We start from the raw sequence: 21870 nt of genomic DNA, 5'->3' as shown, positions 1-21870 counted from the left end.
CCTTACTTACAGTTTGTTACAACAAACTGTTTGATTAAGGGTTTTCTTCAGGTATTTTTGAGCGTATTCCCACGAATGAAATGCATCGTTCGCATTACACTTCTGTATATCGTACGAAGTAGAAACTTGGGGTAGAACAGATGACAGCTGTGCAATTCCTAATTTTAAAACTTAAGATTGTCTATGCGCAAATACAACATATGCCAAAGAACATGACATAATTTCTTCCAATACATTTTTTTTTATAAATCTGCATAGTTCATGAGGAAATAATTTTCTATCTACTGAAACCAAGTTTACTTTTTACGAGCATTTGAACCTGAGAAAGCTGCGTCAATGTCCAGAAACTGAGCTTCGTTCCCGAGTACAAATTCAATCTCCAAGAGTAAATTAAGTTTTGTTTCAAGACTTCCAAAAAACTTCACTGACACGAGATCAAATGGATACTCACTTAAAGCCCTTCGAATCATCACTGACACCCAAGCCCGTTTATTTTGTTTGTAAATAAAAAAAAAAGAAGATAGACAGACAAGGCATTTGTACGCTGTGATAAAGACAAAATCTGATCTGGAATTTAAACATCAGAAACTAACGTAATATACACAAGACTTCAAAAGTCTGAACTCGTCCAGTTAAGCTGCTCTTGCTGTAGTCACTATTCAAATTGCCTTGAAGCATAAAGCCAAAACTAACACATATTACTTTTAATGTAGGTTTATGAATAAAAATTTGGGAGTTACAAAAGATTACCACCAAGGACTGGAAGCTATCCACTTATGAAGCCTCTTAAAATCGCTTACCACCTCCTCCTTGCATACTGTCACGAACGCTGAAAAAAAGTAAAAAAATTATATTAACCAATAGTCTTCTTTACAGATACTAATAACAAACTGAGGTAACAAGGGTCCATGAAGCCTTGTTAAGAACCTGTGTATAACTAGGTACTATAAAATCCTCGATTTCCGATCCAGATGCTTATCACAACAAGGATGTTGGAAATAATTTCTTAGACCACACTTCTTTTTCTTGTGTTTTTTCGTCTCGTCTTTTTCTTTGTATTTTGCGTTTAATTTAATTTAACTTCAAACTTTTTTTTCCGTCGATAAAGGCTCCCGGATGTGGATTCGAAATATTCGGATTTCTATTATTTATAGTTGTTGTTTTTTTCTTTTGTTCTTCTGTTTTCTTTTTTTTTTGTGTTTTATTTAAATTATACCCGTTTCTTCTCTCTCTTAAATTCTATGGATGTTGAAATCACAGTCAGGACGTTGGCTAGTATTTTTTCACTAACATAAACACCCGAATATGTTGGTATAATTGCAAATTCATCGATATCTTCATTGTAGAGTTTTTATCAATATATTAGATGTTGACTTATTTGCATATTTTTTTCAAATAGTTCATCTCATTATCCCCAAAGGTAGCGAGTTTCTGCCGCATGTTTACGTAGCACATTTAAACTTCAAGGTTTCAGTCTCATGCTGAATGTTTTCAATTTTTCTGCCAAAACAGACGAATTTTCAACTCATCAGGAATGGAAATATTTAAGAGTCAAAATAAGATTAAAAAGGATAATCAAGCTTATCTGTTTCCGGGCATTTTCTTCTTTTTCCAAGTGACCGTCTTTTAATACCTTAATTTTGCTATTGATTCAATTTTTTTTAAATCAGTCCTGAAATTAAAAAAAAAAAAATTAATGGCAAAAGAACTGCAAAACATCGCCTAGCTTGGATCGTGCAATTTAGCAAGTTTCAAGGGTATTAATTTTTAGTAGGAACTTGGCTATTTTTCAAGAAAAGAAACTACTTTCTTCAGTAAATGGCTTATCTTAACTGGACGACAAATAACTTGAATAATTACTTTAATCATTTCAGAACCTTAAATAAACCTATTTAAAAAAAGAATAAATAAAACCAAACAAAAAAAAAATGAGCACAATAAGTTTAGATCATAAAAAAAACACATAGAATGAACCAATAATTACGAATACATGAAAAGAAAACCCATTGAAAAAATTTAGGGGACTTTACGTACACAAAAATGGAACAATTGTTGAGAAAAATACGGGGAACCTTCACAAATTGGGATATCTTTGGAGTGAGGCGGTGGTGGTGATGGAGACTTGTTTTACTCTCCCCCTTGCCTCTTCGGGCATGCTTGCCTTTAGCCTCCCATGTATGAAGCAATCAGGAGCGATTTGACTGTTACATTTGCAATCTATATTGTAACGGTACAGACATAGACCACCTTCTCAGCAAGGCCATAGTCGGGCTGATGAACAATCGAAGACACACAGGTCATCATCATAGGCTGATTAGTGACTTTTTGTTAATTTCAATTCAAACAACAAAATCACTAGTCTTCCATATGATAAAACCCTAATCAACACGCCGTTTCAAAACCCATTTCTTTTATCACCAGGGGATCACTGTTGGCATTTTTTCTTTCATCTTCTCTGAACACTGAAAAGACTTGTTGAAATCCTATAATCTTGTTGAAAATACATTTTTTTTTTCTCCAATTAACACTAACCCCCTGGAACATACGTTAAGCTTGATTTTCTCTATCTGCTTGATTTATCAGCATAGTATTAGATAATTTTGGTTTTTCAAAAGGTGATATATATGTATAAATCACCTTTTGAAAAACCAAAACATCTAATACTAGGGGTGAATAGGGGAGCTTATTTCCCCTCTTTAAGGCTGGGCTCTACCCATGTTCTTTTTTATGGTTTTTGAAATTTAGCGTCGTAGTTAATTGGTTCTTAGTTATAGACAAAAAGTTTTCTTCGAAATAGTAATTAATACAAAAAAGGCTAAAAAAAGAATTTTTTACTTTAAACTTCAAATTATTTGTTTGCAACCCAATTTGGTAAGTCCCAAATAAAATACACTTAAAACATTATCTACGCTCAAGCAAAAATCAAACGCCAAAAACAATTCCCCCTCCTCCCACAGACGAGCAAATGTATTAAAATCAAAACCAAGTTTTTTTTTTACTATGTTTATCATGGACTTGTTCAGACTGCCACCTGAACAGTTAATATTGTCTTTTAGGATTCATATACGTGTGTCTATCTTGCTTTCAAATATACTCGGAAAAATGAGGCTTTTGATACACCAACTCGCTTCACCCTAACAAGTAAAATATTTGGTTAAAGTGATCAAAGACTTTAAAGTCTAATTACAGTGAAGCCAAGATAGATATACTCTGTGAGAGGCAAATCTGGTATAACTTTTTCAGTGTTGCATAAAAAATGATTATTTTCATTTCTTCATGATAGTCTATTATCCTAGGCCAGAACTAAGGAAGATAGACATGCAGTAAGATTAACATGCAAATTTAAGCTAAACAGTTATCCGCAAAGAGTTGTTTTTAACGAAGCATATTGTGAATCATTAAAGCCAACCTATGCCCTTACCTCTGCTGGAGCATATACTGAGCTCTCCAAATCTGATTTGAATTGCCAGAGATAGTAATAATTCGATCAGTTGATCCTTCAGCTGGGTCGTCGATCTGGATATGAGCACCAGATTCAGCACGAATGTTTCTTATTTTGTTTCCTCCTTTACCAATAATCGCTCCAGCCATCTAAACAGTACAGAATTCTTAGAAAAACATGAAATTAAATGGCAGACAAATGGATAGATTCACTTATTGGAGCCAGCACTGCAGTAATATGCATATAACACTATGAACATACTTTTTCGAACCATTTTTTTTTTTGTTTACCGCCTGACTAACAAATGTACATATTCGCTTAATAACAGAGGTTTGCAGATGACAACACCATTCACTATCAAATTCACACAATTTTAAATATTATTCTTGAATGATGAAACCCTTTGAGGGGACACAAAGATAGTGGCGTAAATTTATGAAAAATCCTTGGGAGAAGTATTTTTCACAACATATGGGGTGGAATCTTTTTTATCTCTTCTACTGAAAATACCTAAGGAAGGTACTTTTCAATGAAAATACCAAGATGCCCCCCTCCCCATACGCTAATTGGGTTCACTACAAAGATAATGGTTCAGATTATACAATTTATACAAATACCACAATTTTACCCATCTTCCCAGGGGGGTTACATCTTTCATACGTTTTCTTGTGACTAAATTTGCAAGTAAGTCTGAGCATGCCAAGAGCCGCGTTTTCAGGCTCAGCGGGTTCGAACACGGGTTGTTCTAGTCTAGTTTCAAGTTTTTCGTCTAGTTTTTTCTATTCTTAGCGGGTTCGAAGCTTCAACCCCGTGTTTGATGCACTGCTGCACAACACTTGATGCACTTGACGAGAATAACCCGTGTTTAAAGACGGGTTGTTCACGGATCAGCAGGTTCGAACACGGGTTATTCTCGTCTAGTGCATTAAGTGTTGTGCAGCAGTGCATCTAGTGTATCAAACACGGGGTTGAAGCTTCGAACCCGCTGAAACTAGAAAAAACTAGACGAAAAACTTGAAACTAGACTAGAACAACCCGTGTTCGAACCCGCTGAGCCTGAAAACGCGGCTAAGTATGAAAGCAGCATTATATTTCTAGACGTGGCAAACAGTAACAGTGAAACTCAGATAGCGAGGATTGGACCTCCTATGCATTGAACCGACGTATGCGTCAATCAATAATACCCAAAGATAGGGATGCGTCATTAAAGATCATTTCTTTTTTACATATATTTCTCTATAAAAGAATGAACAAATTTGACTTTTTTGTCAATTATGTGGAAAATTTGATCTCTAAGGATTTCCCTTATATTCTTAAAATTTTTTCTCAAAACAAGACTGAAACTATCATTGCTTCTAAACCTGTACTTAAATTTGTCGACGTTTAAAGGAAAGACCGGTAAACAGGGGGAGGGGGTCATAGTAAAAAAAAAGAGGAGACTGAAACTGAATTCTTTGCAGCATCAGACTTAAATTTGTTTGTATTTAAAATTTTTAAGGTTCAAAATTGCAAAAGCTATCTTGAAATTTGTGATTATTACCACCAAGTCAGGCGAACGCCTCAACAATATTTCATCAAACTTCTCTAGTTTGCCACATTTGATTACTTTTTAACAAAAAAAGGAGGGGAAAAAAACTAAAAAAAAAACTAACAGGATCAAATATAACAGTGAAACACTAATGAAACTGTATCATCCTACTGCGACCACTCAGCCTTATTTTATGTAGTTTGCTTCAAATTTTCTTCACTTGCTTATTTTGTTTTATTCTGGCCTTTATAATTATTTTTCTACATTTTTTTAATTCATTACTTCACTTTTCTTTTTCTTTATAGTGGGTCGGAAATAGTTTATATCATATTACTGAAAAAAATTCATAAACAAAAATTAAGGTATCATACAAACAATCTTGGTATATACAAACTATCAAAAAAAAAAAAAAAAAAAAAAAAAAAAAAAAAAAAAAAAAACTATCATACAAACAATCTTGGTATATTTTGGAAAGGGGGTAATCCGCAAGAAAACAGTCAAAAGACCACCCGGTAGAAATCAACAAAAAACACCGCGCTAATAACTATATATCGAAATCAGATAGCAACATTTGTCGCTTAGCAACAGACAATTCAGCTTTATTCTAATCAACATGTCACCACTTTTTCTGAGAGCACCAGCTTATTTGTTTTGGTATATTAATGCCCGAAAAAAGGCTGATAGAATCTTCTTAACCCTTAACATGATAAGGAGGGTCGTCAGAGGACCCCAAAGGCTGATTTTCGGCAATTCTGCTGCTATTATGCCAACCAGTTTAACCTTTACTTTTCTATTCCTGCTGGATGGGGTAATGATCAAATTTTCCTAGTTATGCATAAAATACGTTTTTGAAAAAACTTAAAAAAAATAATAACACGCTTCGAGTCCTGGCAGGACCCCGCTTGGTATACTACGCTACCAAAGTTTTTTTTTATTTTTACAGAATCTGAACATGAATTCTTTTATACATAAATAATGCATATCCAGACACCCAACACGTATTTTGAACAATCTTGCAGAACAAATACTTGAGATATAACAGAAAAAAATCAGGGGTCCTCAGAAGACCTCAACTTGGTCAACAACGTTGGCAAGATAGGATCAGTATGTAAAGGGTTAACTGAGCTGCAAAGCCTTTAAATCTTTTATCGCGTTTTTACCCGGGACGAATTTCCGAGCAGCAGGGCAATTCTGTTCTCAGGGTGGGATAATTCCCACGGCGGGAGTATTCTGGAGATTTTTCTCTTTCTATACCAGATGAAAACACAGAATCTCTGTAATTTATTCAGTTAACTTCTCAAGTTTAGCACATTCAATTCCCCGAAACGCTTTCATAAAATATTCTTATGAAAAGTTAACAAGAGGAAACTCCCTTATTAGTTTTTTTTTTACAAATTCTTAAGTTTGGGTTGCTCGGTTGCGGAAAGACTTCTGCAAAACCCTCCATAGAAAAATCTCGTTCTCGTTTTTCCTCCACACATTTAAATAACAGAACAACTATAACAAAAGCGGACACTATAACATACTTGTAGAGGTCTAAAACTACAAAATAAAGAAAAAACGCACATTTATATTAAAGATCTGCGAAATCAATTGTCTGTCTTATATTAGGATAGTATTGCAAAAGCGACGACCGAAACAAGGAAAATGAACTATTGGTAATGTACAGGTTAAGACCAAAGGTTCGTTTTTTTATTATCACCAAACAGAAGAGTATGCCTATTGAACATAGTTCAAAGTCTTATTATAGTTTGTCTGTACTTTCAACTATTAAATATAGTTGGATTATTCGTTTTACCATATGACTGAACTTATTTTTCAATATAGCTATAAAACTGATTATCCAAGTTACCCCACTTATTATCCCATTATCCAAGTTTTGAAATAACAGACGTCGACTTTCAAAATACAGAAACCCAGAAATATTTAACTTGGAACTTAATTTAACTTCTTTTATTTCACTTATTAATTTACTATTTATATCATTACCGTATAACATAACATAATTAACTTATAAATTATAATATTTAACTTAGTAATTTAACTGACTTGTGACATTAAATTAACCATATAATTTTCTTGGATCTTGAAAGATGGAAAACACAACATTTGATATCAATAAAACTCATATTAATTCAACAAAATGACACATGGCTGGTGACAATTATGATGAAAAGGGACAATTCTGAATTCCTCTGCATAATTTACTAAATTATTTATAGTGCAGATTATCGCGTAAAGGGCAGCTATTGAAATTGTCGAAGCTCTAACTATCATAATATCAGTTCCAAATACTTACATCTTTGGGAATGGTAACTTGAGTTGATGATTTTTCCTGTTCTTCTCCACTTGGAGAAAAACTTGTCATACCAGAGGTCATCCCAGGACGACTACCGCCAAACCCCAGAGGACTTGGACGACTATCAGAAAAACTGCCATTCAGTCCTCCGCCAAAACTGAAATACAACATTCTAATCAAAACTTGGCCAATCAAATACAGCAAAACGTAAGAGCTTCCCACCCTCTTTTTATTTGGACTATTATGGAGACATTTTCGCAAAATATCATCCCCAGAATCAGATTCCGGGTTTTTCTATCCTCGAAGTGACGTCACAGGCCATAACAAACCACATTCTATGTAATAAAAGGACAGTGTGCAAGTGGAGTCGGGTTTTATGACGCGAGTCTAATAAAGCTTGTAATATAGTTTACTTACTAAGAATGAGATCGTCCGACACCTAGGGGTTTACAGGATAACAAAGGTTGGGACTCAACGTCGGACAATCCTGAGCCAGAGACTACAGCTCATTGAGGGATGATTGTAGAACTCCACCTCATCATGAAGGAAACGACCATGAATGTTGTCTACCACTCTTCCGGAGACCCGTCCAGCATCACACGTCATAAGGATTCGTCATTGTACCTTTCAAATCGAGTGACCCAAGCATATCCACCTTCTAGGTCCAGCTTCGTCCTTTATCTGAGGCTGCTTCGTGAGAAATCTGCTCTGGGTGTAAGGTACTGTATCACCCCAAACTAATCACACGTATTCTTCGCAGCCTATTGTTCTCCGATTCAAGTAATCTTTCCTATACAGCTCTCGAAAGACTCCAGGATTAGCAAGTGCGGTGACCGAGCTAGGTTACACTTAATAAGACAATCACGATTGAGTAACAGCTTATTTCTAGATAAAGTAAAACAAGGTAGGGCAATATACCTAAGATTAGGTAAAAGATGGTATGCCCTCATACCATAAACAAAAACTATGAAAAAGAAATAAAAAAATTGAAAGGCAGGGAAAGAGAAGGCAAAGCAGTCATCTGTTCGTAGCCAGAACTTGAAAAAAACAAGCTGACAAAAAAAAACAAGTTGTTTTTTCGTGTGGAGGGGACAAATTCGAAAAAAAACACGCGAGTTATAAGAAAAATCACGACAAACTAGGAGATAGATCGTATCATTAAAAGATTTGGCTAGAATGAGGGTTCGGTTTCGACCCCCTTGAGTTCATGCTTGGATACACCAATATACACGATTGGGACAATAGATATAAGCGAGACTCATTTTTTTGCCTTTTAAAATTAGTTTTTCCTCAATTAAGTAAATTTTTAAGCTATTTTTTTTTATATTTCTATCTTACTCCATTTAGTCTTGAGCGAATTAGTCTTGAGCTATTATTTTTTTTTTATTTCTATCTTACTCCCTTCAGTCTTGAGCGAATCTTTTAGGAAAGAAAAGTTAACTTTTTCATGCTTCTTTCCAACAATTCATACTTTATACTAATAATCTAACTAGTCCAACTCCATTCTTAAGAGGATAAAGATCCCTCAGGCCCAATGATGGCGCATCTGGCGTCAACAGTTGTCGACTTTTCTGCTGCTGGGTCTTTTTTACAGAGACAAGTAGCAAGCCAATCACTCAACCTTGCGGTGGCTAAGGTTGAACCCGGTACCCCATATTGCCAAGCAGAGGCAAATCCACTGCAATACTATAGTTCAAACCAAACTTAACACCCTTTCAACCAACCAATAGCATTACCTGTATAAACGAATTAAATTCTTCTAAGGATTGAGCCCAGGGTCAAATCCAGGATTATGTTTGGGGGGGGGGGGGGTACAAAAAGACTAAAAAAAATACTTAAAAATTTGCGTTTACGCATTTTTATTACGCTTTTACCAGTCAGGTAAATATTTCGGGGGAAAGGGTTCAAACTCCATATCTGAATACGGCCTTGATTGAGCATACAACAAACAGACGAAGTAAAAAAAATAAATGCACTTATATAATTTGCTTACCCTAAAGAGCTGGACCTAGGTGGTGGTACACCACTTCTTCCATGTACCCCAAGAAGACCTCCACCAATTGGTCTCATTGGTGGGAAATAATCATCCTCGACAGGTTCCGAAACATATTCAGGATCATAGGGTACAATTGGTCCTCGTGGTGGGCCGGCCTAGAGAACAATTTACTAAATTGAAGAACCCTTGCTTAATTGATAGAAGTTAATAATAAATCTCCAAAAGAATTGACAATGAAAAAAAAATTACTACAAATATAAATAGTTCTTTCGTCGGTTCTCTACTTTGTTTTCTACAATACTTAAAAAACGGACATTTGCTTGTAATAAAAAGAATTTATTTTATCTTACGTGTTCCTAATATAATTGACGCATCCCAGTAAAAAAAATAGTTTTCCCTGTCAAGACGTCAGATGACAGAGTAAAAAACCTATGTCTCATAGCTCAATTTTTGTATTATTTAATAGTACTTATTTTTTTCTCTTTATTGGTAATATTTTTAAAACTACAGATAAAAGTTTTGATACATTTTCCTTTAAAATTCCCCTTTAAAAGCCAATGCTAAGAGTTAGTTCACTATTAGGCGTTTTCATTCGTACTGTTTTACTTTAGAATAATTTCAAGTCTAGAAAGTGAACGAACTTTGTTTAACATTTGACAATATCTCAAATATATATACATCCATAGTATTCGACAGAAAATTTAATGCTCTTTTCAATTAAGCAAAAAACAATACCAAGAAGTTTACCGAAGGAGCTGTTTTGTCACAAGTTAAAAAGGTCCATACTACCAAAATTTTGCAAACCTCAAATAACTGGAAGACAACCACCACAAGCTAAATTGTCTTGTAAGTCTTGAGCAAACACAAAAGGCTTAATTCTGTCAAATATCAATATATAATAGCTGACAATGTTAGCTATAACAACAACATCAATATATTATTGCCACAACCTTATCAAGAAAATGTAAAGCCTCAACACAACGTCAAAAGATTTAAGAGCTAGAGTATATCAATTTAATTGGAAAGATGATCCTTTTTTGTCGCTGCTATTCATCTCTACATTGACCACATTGTGGTATTTACAGCAGAATTTCTGTTATTGTTATTTCTTAATTTATTGTGTTTCTATTAATGTTTTTCTTCATTTTCAAATTCATTATCTTTTTGTTACTTTGTAGTGAATTTAAAGTTGTTAAATGGAAATTATTCTCTTTGTTTATTCTTATGTTCAACTGTCTGGTTTGAGCCGGCCGAAAGATCTTTTTTTGTATGTATGTTTATTTTCAACAAGTTCAGTCAAAACGTGTTACATTTTCTTAAATAACAGAAATAGCAGTTATTTATGTTATTTTTTCTTTTCTTTTTTGTTACTTTGTTATGAATTTTAAATCGATAAACGGAAACTGATCATTTTCTCTATTCACCCTGTGTTCAATTGTTTAGTTTAGGGTTATCTCGGAAGTTTTTTTTATTTATATTTTCATTTTCAAAAAAATCATTTAAAGCCGTTTACTGCAGTAGACATAGGGAAGAAAAACGACAAAAAAAAAAAAAAAAAAAATCACATTGATGGATCTAGCTAAACGATCACCAAACATAATCTTATATACCTAAGATGAAGCAGCATTATTTTGCTACAAATAGTAATGTTTACATATTTTAGTAATTCATACCCTAAAAAAACTTCTTTTTCTCTATTCTAAAATCACGAAAATATAAAAGAGTGTAAAATAATCTCCTTCTTAACTACCGAGCTAAATGTTGTTGACCCCAAAGAGTACTACAATTTGAGCATAAACTTTAATTTAGAACTGTTTCTTTCCAGTTCTCTCTTTGGCGCAAGAATGCGGCAACAATCGCGGAATGCGGCAACAATGCGGCAACAACACATGTACAAACATGTACACACATGTGTGTACATGTGTGTACATGAGTGTACAGACTCATTGTAACACCTTTAAGACCAACGTGGTTTGCATAAAAAAAAAACTATTTTAGAAAAAAGATGTATTTTACCCCACAGCGTTGCCAAGCAGAATTGGAAAAACTGAAAAAAACGACAGAATTTTAATGCGCTGACTGAATTACATCCAAATGTAATATAAAATGATCTTAAAGTAATCAAACTATTTCCCTCTTTGACATTTTGGTTGGTTTCAATTTAAATAGAGCTAAATTAGCATGTGGAATATGACTAACTAAAAAAACGTACATAACTATGCAAGTGCCATTTTTTGAAAAAGTGGTTAATCGATCTTCGGCTCAATATAAAACAGAAGGAATAGAAAATTAAACAAAAAACGAAAAATTTTATATTTCTGTTTTTATAATTAACTTTAATTTTGTTTGGTAAAATCTATTGGTGGACCCATACCGTTTTCATTCCCAACGGATTTTTTTAGGGGGAAAATTAAAAATAAAATTAAAAAAATAAAAATAAAAAATTTAAAATACTACCCACTATAATTATTCTAGTTGTCTCTCTTTTCTGCATAATTATTCTAATTGTCTCTCTTTTCTGCATAATTATTCTAATTCTCTCTTTTCTGCATAATTATTCTAATTGTCTCTCTTTTCTGCAATTACAATGTAGATCTCATGAATAAAACTTACTTCTTTGATGATGTCCAAAATAGAGGAGAAGCATTGGATGACATTATCAATTGGACCAATGAGCTGAACAACACGGTCCGTTGATCCAGGGCAAACATCGGGATGGACTTTAATAGTACAATTGCAATTCTAAAATTAAAATAAAATTGGCGCCTAACTATCAAGATCACTGTACTTTTTTGCAGCTCTGTATGCAGGACTCAGGATTACCAGAACTGAATCACCAGATTTTTTTTTTTATATATCAATCTGAAATCTTTTTTTATATATAAATCTTTTATATAGATTTTATTTTTATATAATCGTTATTATTCTTTTTTATGTAGGTACTTTAGGTTACATCATGTACTGAAAAAAGCAGATTTTGAAAAAAATCTTTTTTGGATAGCACACGGCAAAATATACATAAAACATCAATTTTTTTTGTCGATTCGAGTCAATTCAATCGGAGGGGGGGGGGTATTTTAATGTCAGTGTCCAGTATGAGTACAAGAGCTAATCACAGCGTCGTCATTGATTGCAAAAAAACAGGAGCTCTAATTCACGAAAATGAAGGGGGAGGGGCAACATGTATTGCTCGAAGTGTGTGGAGGGATTTTTGATTTTGTTTTGCCCATAAAAACACCAAAAAGTATTTTAAAATGAAAAAAATCAAAAAAAGTAATTTCTAAAATTTTGTGGGAGGAGGAGGCAATCGCACCCATGTTCCTCTTCGATTCCCGACATGCCGACAAGGTCCACCTTCTCAACCTCTCTTGCTACTTTTTCAATGCAGCTAAATGTATTTACTCTCACCAAATTGAATCACAAGAGGATAAAGGGCATAATTTTACGGTTGATAATGTAAAATAAATAAAACGGTTCTGAGCTAGAAAAATCTTAACATTCTGCAAAACAAAGATGAAAAAATAAGAGACAGGGAAACAAATTTCCTGCGTTTAAACTGAAGAAATCTGACATTCTACCTTAATTGGAGAGCACAATCCAGTTCGTAATTTAAATAAATCGGTTAATAAAACTACGGAGAAAACTCTGAAAATATTAAACTCTGAATACAAATGCTCGAATAAGATGATGAGCCGATTATTTTATGGAACGCAACAAGCATTTAATAATGAATAAAACTACACATTTTGCATAATCAAGTCTCTTACAAAGTCCATTACGAAATTCCATTGTTAAATACTCATTGCATAAAGGAACAATGTTCAAAAGAGTTTATTTTACACAATTTCTCGTCTTAAAAAAACAACAAAAAACGCAATAACCATTTGAACTGAATAGCCAACATCTAAAGAAATAGCAACCCCCCTCACTCAAAGAAGAGCAACAATATTCTTCTACCGAGCGTACCAATCTGGAAAATTTTTAACACGCGTTACGAAGTGGAAGATTTATTTTTTGCATGGCTATCTCTTTCCAGTTGCAATGTTAAACGTAAATATTCAGATTAGCATATACGTATCTTCATGTTTTCTTAATTTTAAAGTTTTGTCACTATTTTGTAAATAAGCGGCGCCCTTTTACCAAGGGCGCCGCTTATTTCCACCCTAAGGTAGAATTTGTGGAAAAATGCATTAACACTGATCAGTGAATTTTTCCAAACGAAGGGATGAAAACAGCAAATTGCGTATTTAGACCGCACATTTTCAAATTCTCCAAGGGTTGAGACCCTTCGGACCACTCTTGGTAGGAAATCCCATATTCGAAACTCTGTCCCACTTTATTCATGGCCTATATGATTGCTATGGCTTCGCACTAACATGACGTTGAAGAATCTTCTATTTCACAATAAGAGGAAATAAAAAAGATCAAAGGAAAAGGACTTCCGACGTCAACACAAAAGATAAACTTGAAGACGCATTAGCTTAAAATACCTTTCAAATTGTCGGGGCACAATTCAAAGAATCCTTCTAAACCAAAGGATGACATCTATTTATTGTCCAAAATACTAAGATTTTGATGAGAAAAAAAGAACTACAAAATAATGATAAATTTAGCCTTTAATGGGCTTATAATGCATCAAAGAAAGATATCTCAAAGATCCATCAAAGTGAGGAAGTAGTTTTGCTTTCAAGTCAAACAGGAAATAGAATACATCCAAGAATGGGCATTTTGCCAATAATAAGTAAAATAAATAGACTTAAGGCCAACGACACTCAACTCAAACAAAAAATGCATAAATGAGTTCTGGGACCAAATTTTAGTGATACAACAGAATCTCTTATTTAATTTATTCAAACTTTTTATTTTAGTTTATCCTAGACTGCAATATAACAATTGACAAAACTAAGTTTTAAGGTAGCAATACAGCCACAAAATAACAACTGAATGCCTACATTTTGCTGTAGAACAACACTTAAAATTAGCATTTTTGCTTTTGGAGACCATAATTTCTTCTTATTCGTTTTAAAGTTTGTCAGGTTAACATCTTCGAGTCAGATTTTTATTGTTCACGATCAGTATGGGCTGGAAACTTCTTGGGTAATTTGCTACCGAAATAACTTTCCTTACTATTTTAATACCTAAATGATAGTTGACGTTTATCCGTAATCGAATAAATTCCTATAGAAGTAATATCTCAATAAAAGGAAAACAGACGTCAAAGTAACAAGTAAAGGGATGAATGTTATGCATTGTGTTTAAGTTTTATAAATCATTGCAAAGCGCTAATGACGGTGGATATTGATAGGCCAAACATTGGCGTCAATTCAAAAAAGCTTGGGGGGATAGGGTGAAATATATTTTACGAAAACTGGGGAGCGGCTAAACTTGTCATTTTTTCAATGGATATACCTCAAAATGCATTCTTCCTTGAAACTACCCAAGAAAAGGCATTTTTGACAACCTGGGGGGGGGAGGGGGCAAAAACTATAAGGGGCAAATGTACCCTACCCCTCCCCAATTGACGCTACCGGGGTCAAATCAGTTTTCACATATATTATTTGGTTCCTTTTATCCTTCTCCATTGATCAAACTACGTGATGTTCTCTTCTTTTTTGTTTACAGAAATAATTAGCAATTTGAGCTGTCGACATTAAAATTATTTTGATCGTGTCTTGGTTGCCTAAAAAAATGTATTTATTTAACAAAAAATATACGCAAGTTTACGAAAAGTCTGTAATTACAACTTGAGCCGAAAGGAAAAGATAAGTTTTATCAGTGGATGTATTAGTTTCGAATTTATCCATGTACAGCGCAAGAATTACAATTATTGAGACCTTTCCTTAGAGAACAGGATCCACTTGACTCTAAAAATACGAAAATTTTCCTTTTTTTCAACAATTTTTGACGTTTTCCAATCTAAAACGCAAGACAAATTTCATAAGTTTAATTCGACAAATGGGTAAAACTGGATCTCGGCTATAGAGTGGTAGCAAAATACGTGTTATCTTACGTTGAAACATTAAAACTGTAGAAATAAGTGTGGGACCAATTCACGAAAATTGCGCGGGGGGGGGGGCAAATATGCATTTTCAAAATTGAGAGGGGTAATTTGTTGGTTTTTTCAACAAAAACACAATAAACCACTTTTCAATGAACATACCAATAAAAGTGTTTGTTTTAATCTCGAGAGTTTTTTCAAGTACACTAACATAAGGTAAAATTCTACTTTAGCTACTATTGGCTATCATGGAAAGGGGTTAGGTTAGGAAATTGGAACTTTCAAGGATGGGTCTACAGGCTAAAGTATGTCCCGGGAAGGTATTTTGAAGTACCTACCTCCACTCCTTCTCCTTCTAGAGGGTCCTGACCTTTGATGACATTTAAAAATATGTGTGTTATAAAAGTGAAACTTTGCAAAATAGATCTGGTTAAATGAAGTATAACGAAACTCTTTTCAGCCTCACAACTTTGCTCAATCCCAATTTATGAGGCTTGAAGGATCTGCAAATACATTTCCAAAATTTTGAAAAAAAAACATTGATATGGCTTAAAATTCTACTCAAATAACAGGAATTGCATTTTCAGAACTAAGGCCAGACAAAAAGAAACTAATAACTGAAAATTAAGATAAATATGTTGTTTTGTCAAAAGTTCAATAGGCAATAGACCTGTCATGTAGGCAAATTTCAGGACCCTCGAGAGAGAGGGAGAGTAGGTAGGTACTTCAAAATACCTTCCCAGGACATACTTTAGCCTGTATACCCATCCCTGAAAGTTTTATTTTCCTAACCTAACCCCTTTCCAAGATAGTCAAAAGTAGCTAAAGTAGAATTTTACCTAATATAATAATACTATATTAATATATGCTAGTAGATACTACTACTAGTAAATAAATAGTAATGCTAATTTCTAATATAATACTAATGTAGTAGAGATACAACATTTCCTCAAATACTTTAGAGTAGACGTTTCGCTATAGTAACCGACATTTTTAAGGACCTAATCTTTAATTACAAAAGATTGGCATCTTTAGGTCTTGAATCGTTTCCTAATCCTCTTTGATGATTTGGAATAACAGCTGTTACTACGGATCCAGGTGTTAAGGCATGTGCTATGCTGATATCAGTTCTATATACACAATTGACAGGTGTCCCGAGGCCCTCATTTAACGACTAGTAAATGGAATCACTTATAAGCCAATACACCAAAAGCCACACAATGCTTTTTTTTTTAAGAATTTCGCCATCAATACGCAACACTCATAAAATTTCAAAAAGCCAGTTTTTTTTCAAAAAGAGAGCCAAGTTTTTTTCTATCACATTGCTCCAACCATGAATATGTGCTCGCGCAAATTTTCTTAGGCTGCTAACTTTTGATAATTAAACTGAGCAAATTTTTAAAGAATTGTAATCGACATAAAAAGCAGATTCTTTTAATATATGCTACTATTTTCGAAATAGCAATTTTTTGGTTTTGGTTACTACTGGCGCAAATCACTCTTTACTGACCGTTCATTATCAGAACGACCTGTTTGATATCTCTTATCAGATATATAAAAACTTGTTTCTCGTTCAAAAACGCTAAAAATCTAGTTTCTGATAATTTCAAATGTGTTACCAATCTGATAAAATTAACTAAAGAAAAAAAAATTTAGATTAACTAAGCTTGATGACTAAACAATTTTTTCCTTAATATTTTAAAACTTGAGCCCTTCAGTCCACATCTAGTCAATAACATTGCACTGTCACTTCAATTACATATTTAACCAGATTCATAATAATTCCAAGTCTTGCTTTGTCAACGTAATTCCAGCACCCCTTTTTTAAGGCCAATTCAAAAATTTCCTATAAATAATTCTAAGTTTTACACAATCTGCCCCCCCCCCCAAAAAAAAGGACAAAACCAACAACAAATAACAAATTTTATTACATAAAAAATATAGCCAAGTTATATTATCGTTAGTAGCAAAATAACGATCATGACACTGCTCTTCAGAAGCCTTTCTAACGTAGACCCCTACATAAATTTTTATGGTGGAGGGGGGATAAGGACCTGATTTTTTTCTTTATAACCAGAAATGACATTCACCCTTTATTTTTAACAATCGACGATATATAGCAATATTATAAGAAAATCAAACATACCAAAACCAGTCAAGAAAGAAAATGAAACAAACTGTTAAATAACAAATGTAGACTGAATGAATCCTTACACAGCACGCGTCAGATGCAAGCAAGAGGAAGTCACGGCGGAAGGTGGATTCTGCAGCTGTCTTCCTGCCACGCACCGCATGTCTATTATTATCGTTCTTCGATTACAACATTCTCGAAGGGCGATATAAAAGGGGACACGCAAATTAGCCATGAAGTCAGATTACACTTCAGGTTAGCTTAATTTATTTTATTAATAATATCAAGGAGGCACACTTGTGCCTCTATAAAGAGGCGACCCACCACAATGTTAAGCGATTTCCGGTCCTAGCGGTCGCAGAGAGACAGCGGTAATCGCATTTTGTAGCCCAAGCTCAAACTAAGAAACATGCAAAATTTCATCCTCCTCCAACTTTATCTTCATGGGTAAAAGTGTGCCGGAAGTTTCGAACTTCCGACCACCGCCCCGCTTTAATGCTGTCCGGTTGGGTTTAAATTTAGAGGTTAAGCTTTCCTAGGGCCCGGGAGCTTATCCTCGAAATTTCAGCTCCATCCGATTACCCCCTCCCTGATTTCCAAAAACCAAATATAGCCACTTAAAGTTCAAAAAAAAAAAATTCTGTTATCCACGCCTACAGGCCACAGTTGGCAACGGATCCGGGTGAATGAGGACTCAGTCGAAGGAGAAATCAACCTTTGAGGGCCTTTTGACATTTTCAGACCGAAAAAATTATGCCCCGAATTTACATTTACGAAAAACCTCGCTTTCCTATAAGAGCCTGCTATAAGCGGGCTCTTATCGTTTTCCTATAAGAGCCCACGAAAGCGCGGGCTCGTTTTCCTATAAGAGCCCGCAAGGCCGCAAGCTGTCAAATCAGCTAACAGTTAGTCAAGCAATAATAAAGCCGCGTTTTCAGGCTCAGCGGGTTCGAACACGGGTTGTTCTCGTCTAGTTTCAAGTTTCTAAATTTGTCTAGTTATTGCAGTTTCGAAGCTTAACCCCCGTTTTTTATACGTTGTATGCACTGATGAAAAACGATTGTTGCACTAGAAGCTAACAACCCGTGTTCGAACCTGCTGATCCTTGAACAACCCGTCTTTAAACACGGGTTTTTCGCGTCTAGTGCATCAAGCATTGTACAGCTGTGCATCTAGTGCATCAAACACGGGTTGAAGCTTCAAACCCGCTGATATTAGACAAAACTTGATGAAAAACTAGAAACTTGAAACTAGACAAGAACAATCCATGTTTGAACCCGCTGAGCCTGAAAACGCGGCTTAAGTAATAAACTGTACAAAAACGTGCAGAAATTATTTGAAAAAAACTACTTTTTCTAAAGATTTAAAGAGTCTGAGTTAAAAGGTTGAACCGTAAAAAGTACAGGTATTAAGAGGCACAGTTGGGGGGCTGCCGTCCACACAAACCCTCGCTTTCGTCGCAATTGAATAAAAAAAAAAATTTAAACTGAAAGTAAAGAGCGACATTAAAGCTTAAAACAAACAGACATTTTTCCATATATGAAAGAGACTGTGCCCTCCTCAACGCCTCGCTCTTTACGATAAAGTTTGACTTTCTTACAACTGTTTTTTTTAAACAATAAAAACTTTAGTGATAACTAGCGAGACTTTGAGGAGGGGACAGCCCCTTTCATATATGGAATAATTTCTGTTCGTTTTAAGTTTTAATGTCGCTCCTTACTTTCAGTTAAATTTTTTTTTATTTAAAGGCTGCGAAAGCGGGGGTTGGGGGGGGCGCCCCCCCCCCAACTGTGCCTCCCTGTAAGTTTTAAAGTTTGACATTATAACTCTGCCCCTTCAACTATTGATAAAACGTAGTTTTTTTCAAATAATATGACAATAAAAAACGAGCAAGCCGTGAACTTCTTTAGTGCTATAGCAAAAAAAAGTTTCGAATCTAAAAATTCGAGAATTAGAAAAAAAAGAACAAAGCGAACAGATCTGAGAATCCTCGAGATCTTTGCTACTACTTCCAACCCTTCCATACAGTAAAGTACTCAAAAACGAAAACTTCATCCCATATAACCCTCTCAAACCAGCTATTTGTCAACTGTAAGTTCGCCAAAGTCTATCCAGCAACAATGCCGATTCTTCTGTTATGACACGTTATCGCTACATTTTATCATCTCTAATGGCATACTATCGATCTTTGCACCAAGAAGAGAAACTCCCTTACCGCCTAGGGCTGCTTTATTAACTATATAATTTCAAATGATGGTCCATACAAAAAAAGTAAGAGCAATGAATTTTCAAGGGGATTGAACCGGACTGATACTCATTTTTTCAGAATTGTAATGAAAAATTAAATACATAATCCTTCTTCTTCTAGGGACAAGATGAAATCTTCCCTCTACCAGCGACGGATTAGCTTACCAGAATGAGGTACCGTACTTCATTTTAGGTAACCGAATAGTGCAACTTCTGACGAAAGAATCTCCCTAAAATGACTGAATACGCATACAGAGCAAGGTTCTTAACTTTTCCCACAAGAAAAGATACGGATAGTCTAAAAGGCATGTTTTTTTATATAAATTAAAACTGTTATATTTCAATAGCAAATAACCAGATAGACCCATAGTCATGGGATCGAGCCACCCTTGTGCAACTGATTGTTTGATATACAGTCGCTAGTGTACCACGTCACATTACGATAGAAACTTATGCGAAACCTTAGGAATTTGCAATTGCCATTCAGAAATCAGTCGATATGGAAAGCGACATACCTCGTAGTATAGGAACTTGCCAAGGACATTAGAAATTAGACTAGCTATAAAATGACTTGTACATCCGCCCCCTCATTTAGATACAAATTTGAGCAAAGGTGTCAATGATTTTTATGCATTTTTACTACAATCCACTTTCATCTAAAAAAAGGCTTGCCGTAGAACTAGAAACCTCAATTAAACTAGCTACTATTTGCACACACTTCGTCCTTTAGACACGACTTAGAGCAAGGACATCGGGAACTAGAATATCAACTACAGGTACTTCACTACAACTCCTTCCAATATACACATAAGTTAGAGCAAGTGCTCCAACAAAATTTGGAACAAGAAATCGGAACAAGGGCACCATAAACTACCGTGCAAATGATTACAGCTCCACTTTAAAAAAATAAGAAGGGTTACTGTAGTACCAGATATCGTACTAAGACTAGCTGCTAGTTACGCCCACTCTATCCTGTAGATACAACTTAGAACAAGAACATCAGAAACTAGACTATCAGCTGCATGTAATTTTTATACCCAAAAATTGAAAAGTTACAATTCCACTTCAAGACTAAGAATGATTACCGTAGTACCACAAGCCTCAACTAGATAGCGACTATATGAACTTTTGCACCCACTCACCTCATTGACACAGGCGGGAGTAGGAGCGCTAGATACTATAATACAAGTGATTACAATTCCTGTTTGAGAAAAAGAAGTCTTACCGTAGTACCAGAGATCTACTCCCTGAAACTCTCAGTAGCTCACTGGCATATCAACGAACTGTGTTGGCGGTACTTGACAAAGCCTGAAGATCAACTATTACCCATCCAGGGCGCACATAAAAAATTTACCCAATTCTTCTGACACGAGGAGTTACCAAGGAAACAACATTTAGACAACAGAGATTTCAGTCATCCGCAAACAATTAGGGACAATTCTAAGTTCCGTAACAAAAATTAGAGGCCGAACGCTGCTATGTTTATTTAGGTCGTTTTTTTGTTAATGCCTGAAAACCAATCTAAGAAATATTCTTGCAAGTCAATGAGCTTCAAGATCAACTAATTTTTTAAAATCTAAGTTGATGATAATATTCGACTTTACAAGCACGTTTTTTCATTACTTTTCGCGCGCAAGTTTTTTAAATAAAATAATTACATTTTGTAACTTGTATGATAAATGATACATTACACGTTTTAGTTAGACGGGGAGGGTCACGTTAGCAAATTTAAATATAACCTAGTCAATGATAGCTGTGGTAAAGAGCAGCAAACAAGGTATAAGAATGCCAACTAGTTGCTGACTCGGAAATGTTGTATTAAATGATTGAACCCATCCAGAATAGATCTAGAATCTAAATTAGGCCCCAAGAACTAGTTTACACGTTCATACCTCCGGCCCATTCCTTCTTACAAGGACTGGAAGAATCTGCCAAACCCTTATGCCAATCTAATTAAAAAAAAAAAAAAAAAAAAAAATCATGGGTGAGTATCCATCTCCCGAATTGTAAGCCAGCCAAGATGAGCATGAATCTGTCGAGACATATTCGTAAAAAAAGAACAAAAAAGACGGACGACACCGAAAGTCATAGAACATACTGAAAAGCCTCCAGTATTTGGGGTATTCGCACATACGGAGGCGCTTCTACTCTCCTGCATAGGTCGTATACAATTTCGTGAAAAAAAAAGGTAATATCAACTTATATACAATCAGTATTGAAACAATAAAA

At 34.7% G+C, this 21870-nt stretch overlaps 1 protein-coding gene across 1 annotated transcript in view; it reads right to left on the bottom strand.

The window, feature by feature from the left end:
- Positions 1–698: 698 nt before the first annotated feature.
- LOC148942902 (heterogeneous nuclear ribonucleoprotein K-like) overlaps positions 699–21870 on the bottom strand; it is a 72909-nt gene continuing 51737 nt past the window's right edge. The window contains exons 9-13 of the mRNA XM_089102752.1: positions 11879–12007; positions 9263–9420; positions 7270–7426; positions 3422–3591; positions 699–829 (exon numbers count right to left, since the gene is read on the bottom strand). Of these exons, the coding sequence (XP_088958878.1) occupies positions 787–829; positions 3422–3591; positions 7270–7426; positions 9263–9420; positions 11879–12007 (657 nt within the window). The 3' untranslated portion in view covers positions 699–786. The remainder of the gene's footprint in view (positions 830–3421; positions 3592–7269; positions 7427–9262; positions 9421–11878; positions 12008–21870) is intronic.

This window comes from Artemia sp. Qi Xiang Cuo, chromosome 16 (genome assembly GCF_049724085.1).
Source record: "Artemia sp. Qi Xiang Cuo chromosome 16, ASM4972408v1, whole genome shotgun sequence".
NCBI classification, from domain to species: Eukaryota; Metazoa; Arthropoda; class Branchiopoda; order Anostraca; family Artemiidae; genus Artemia; species Artemia sp. Qi Xiang Cuo.
This window is presented reverse-complemented; position numbering and strand designations above follow the sequence as displayed.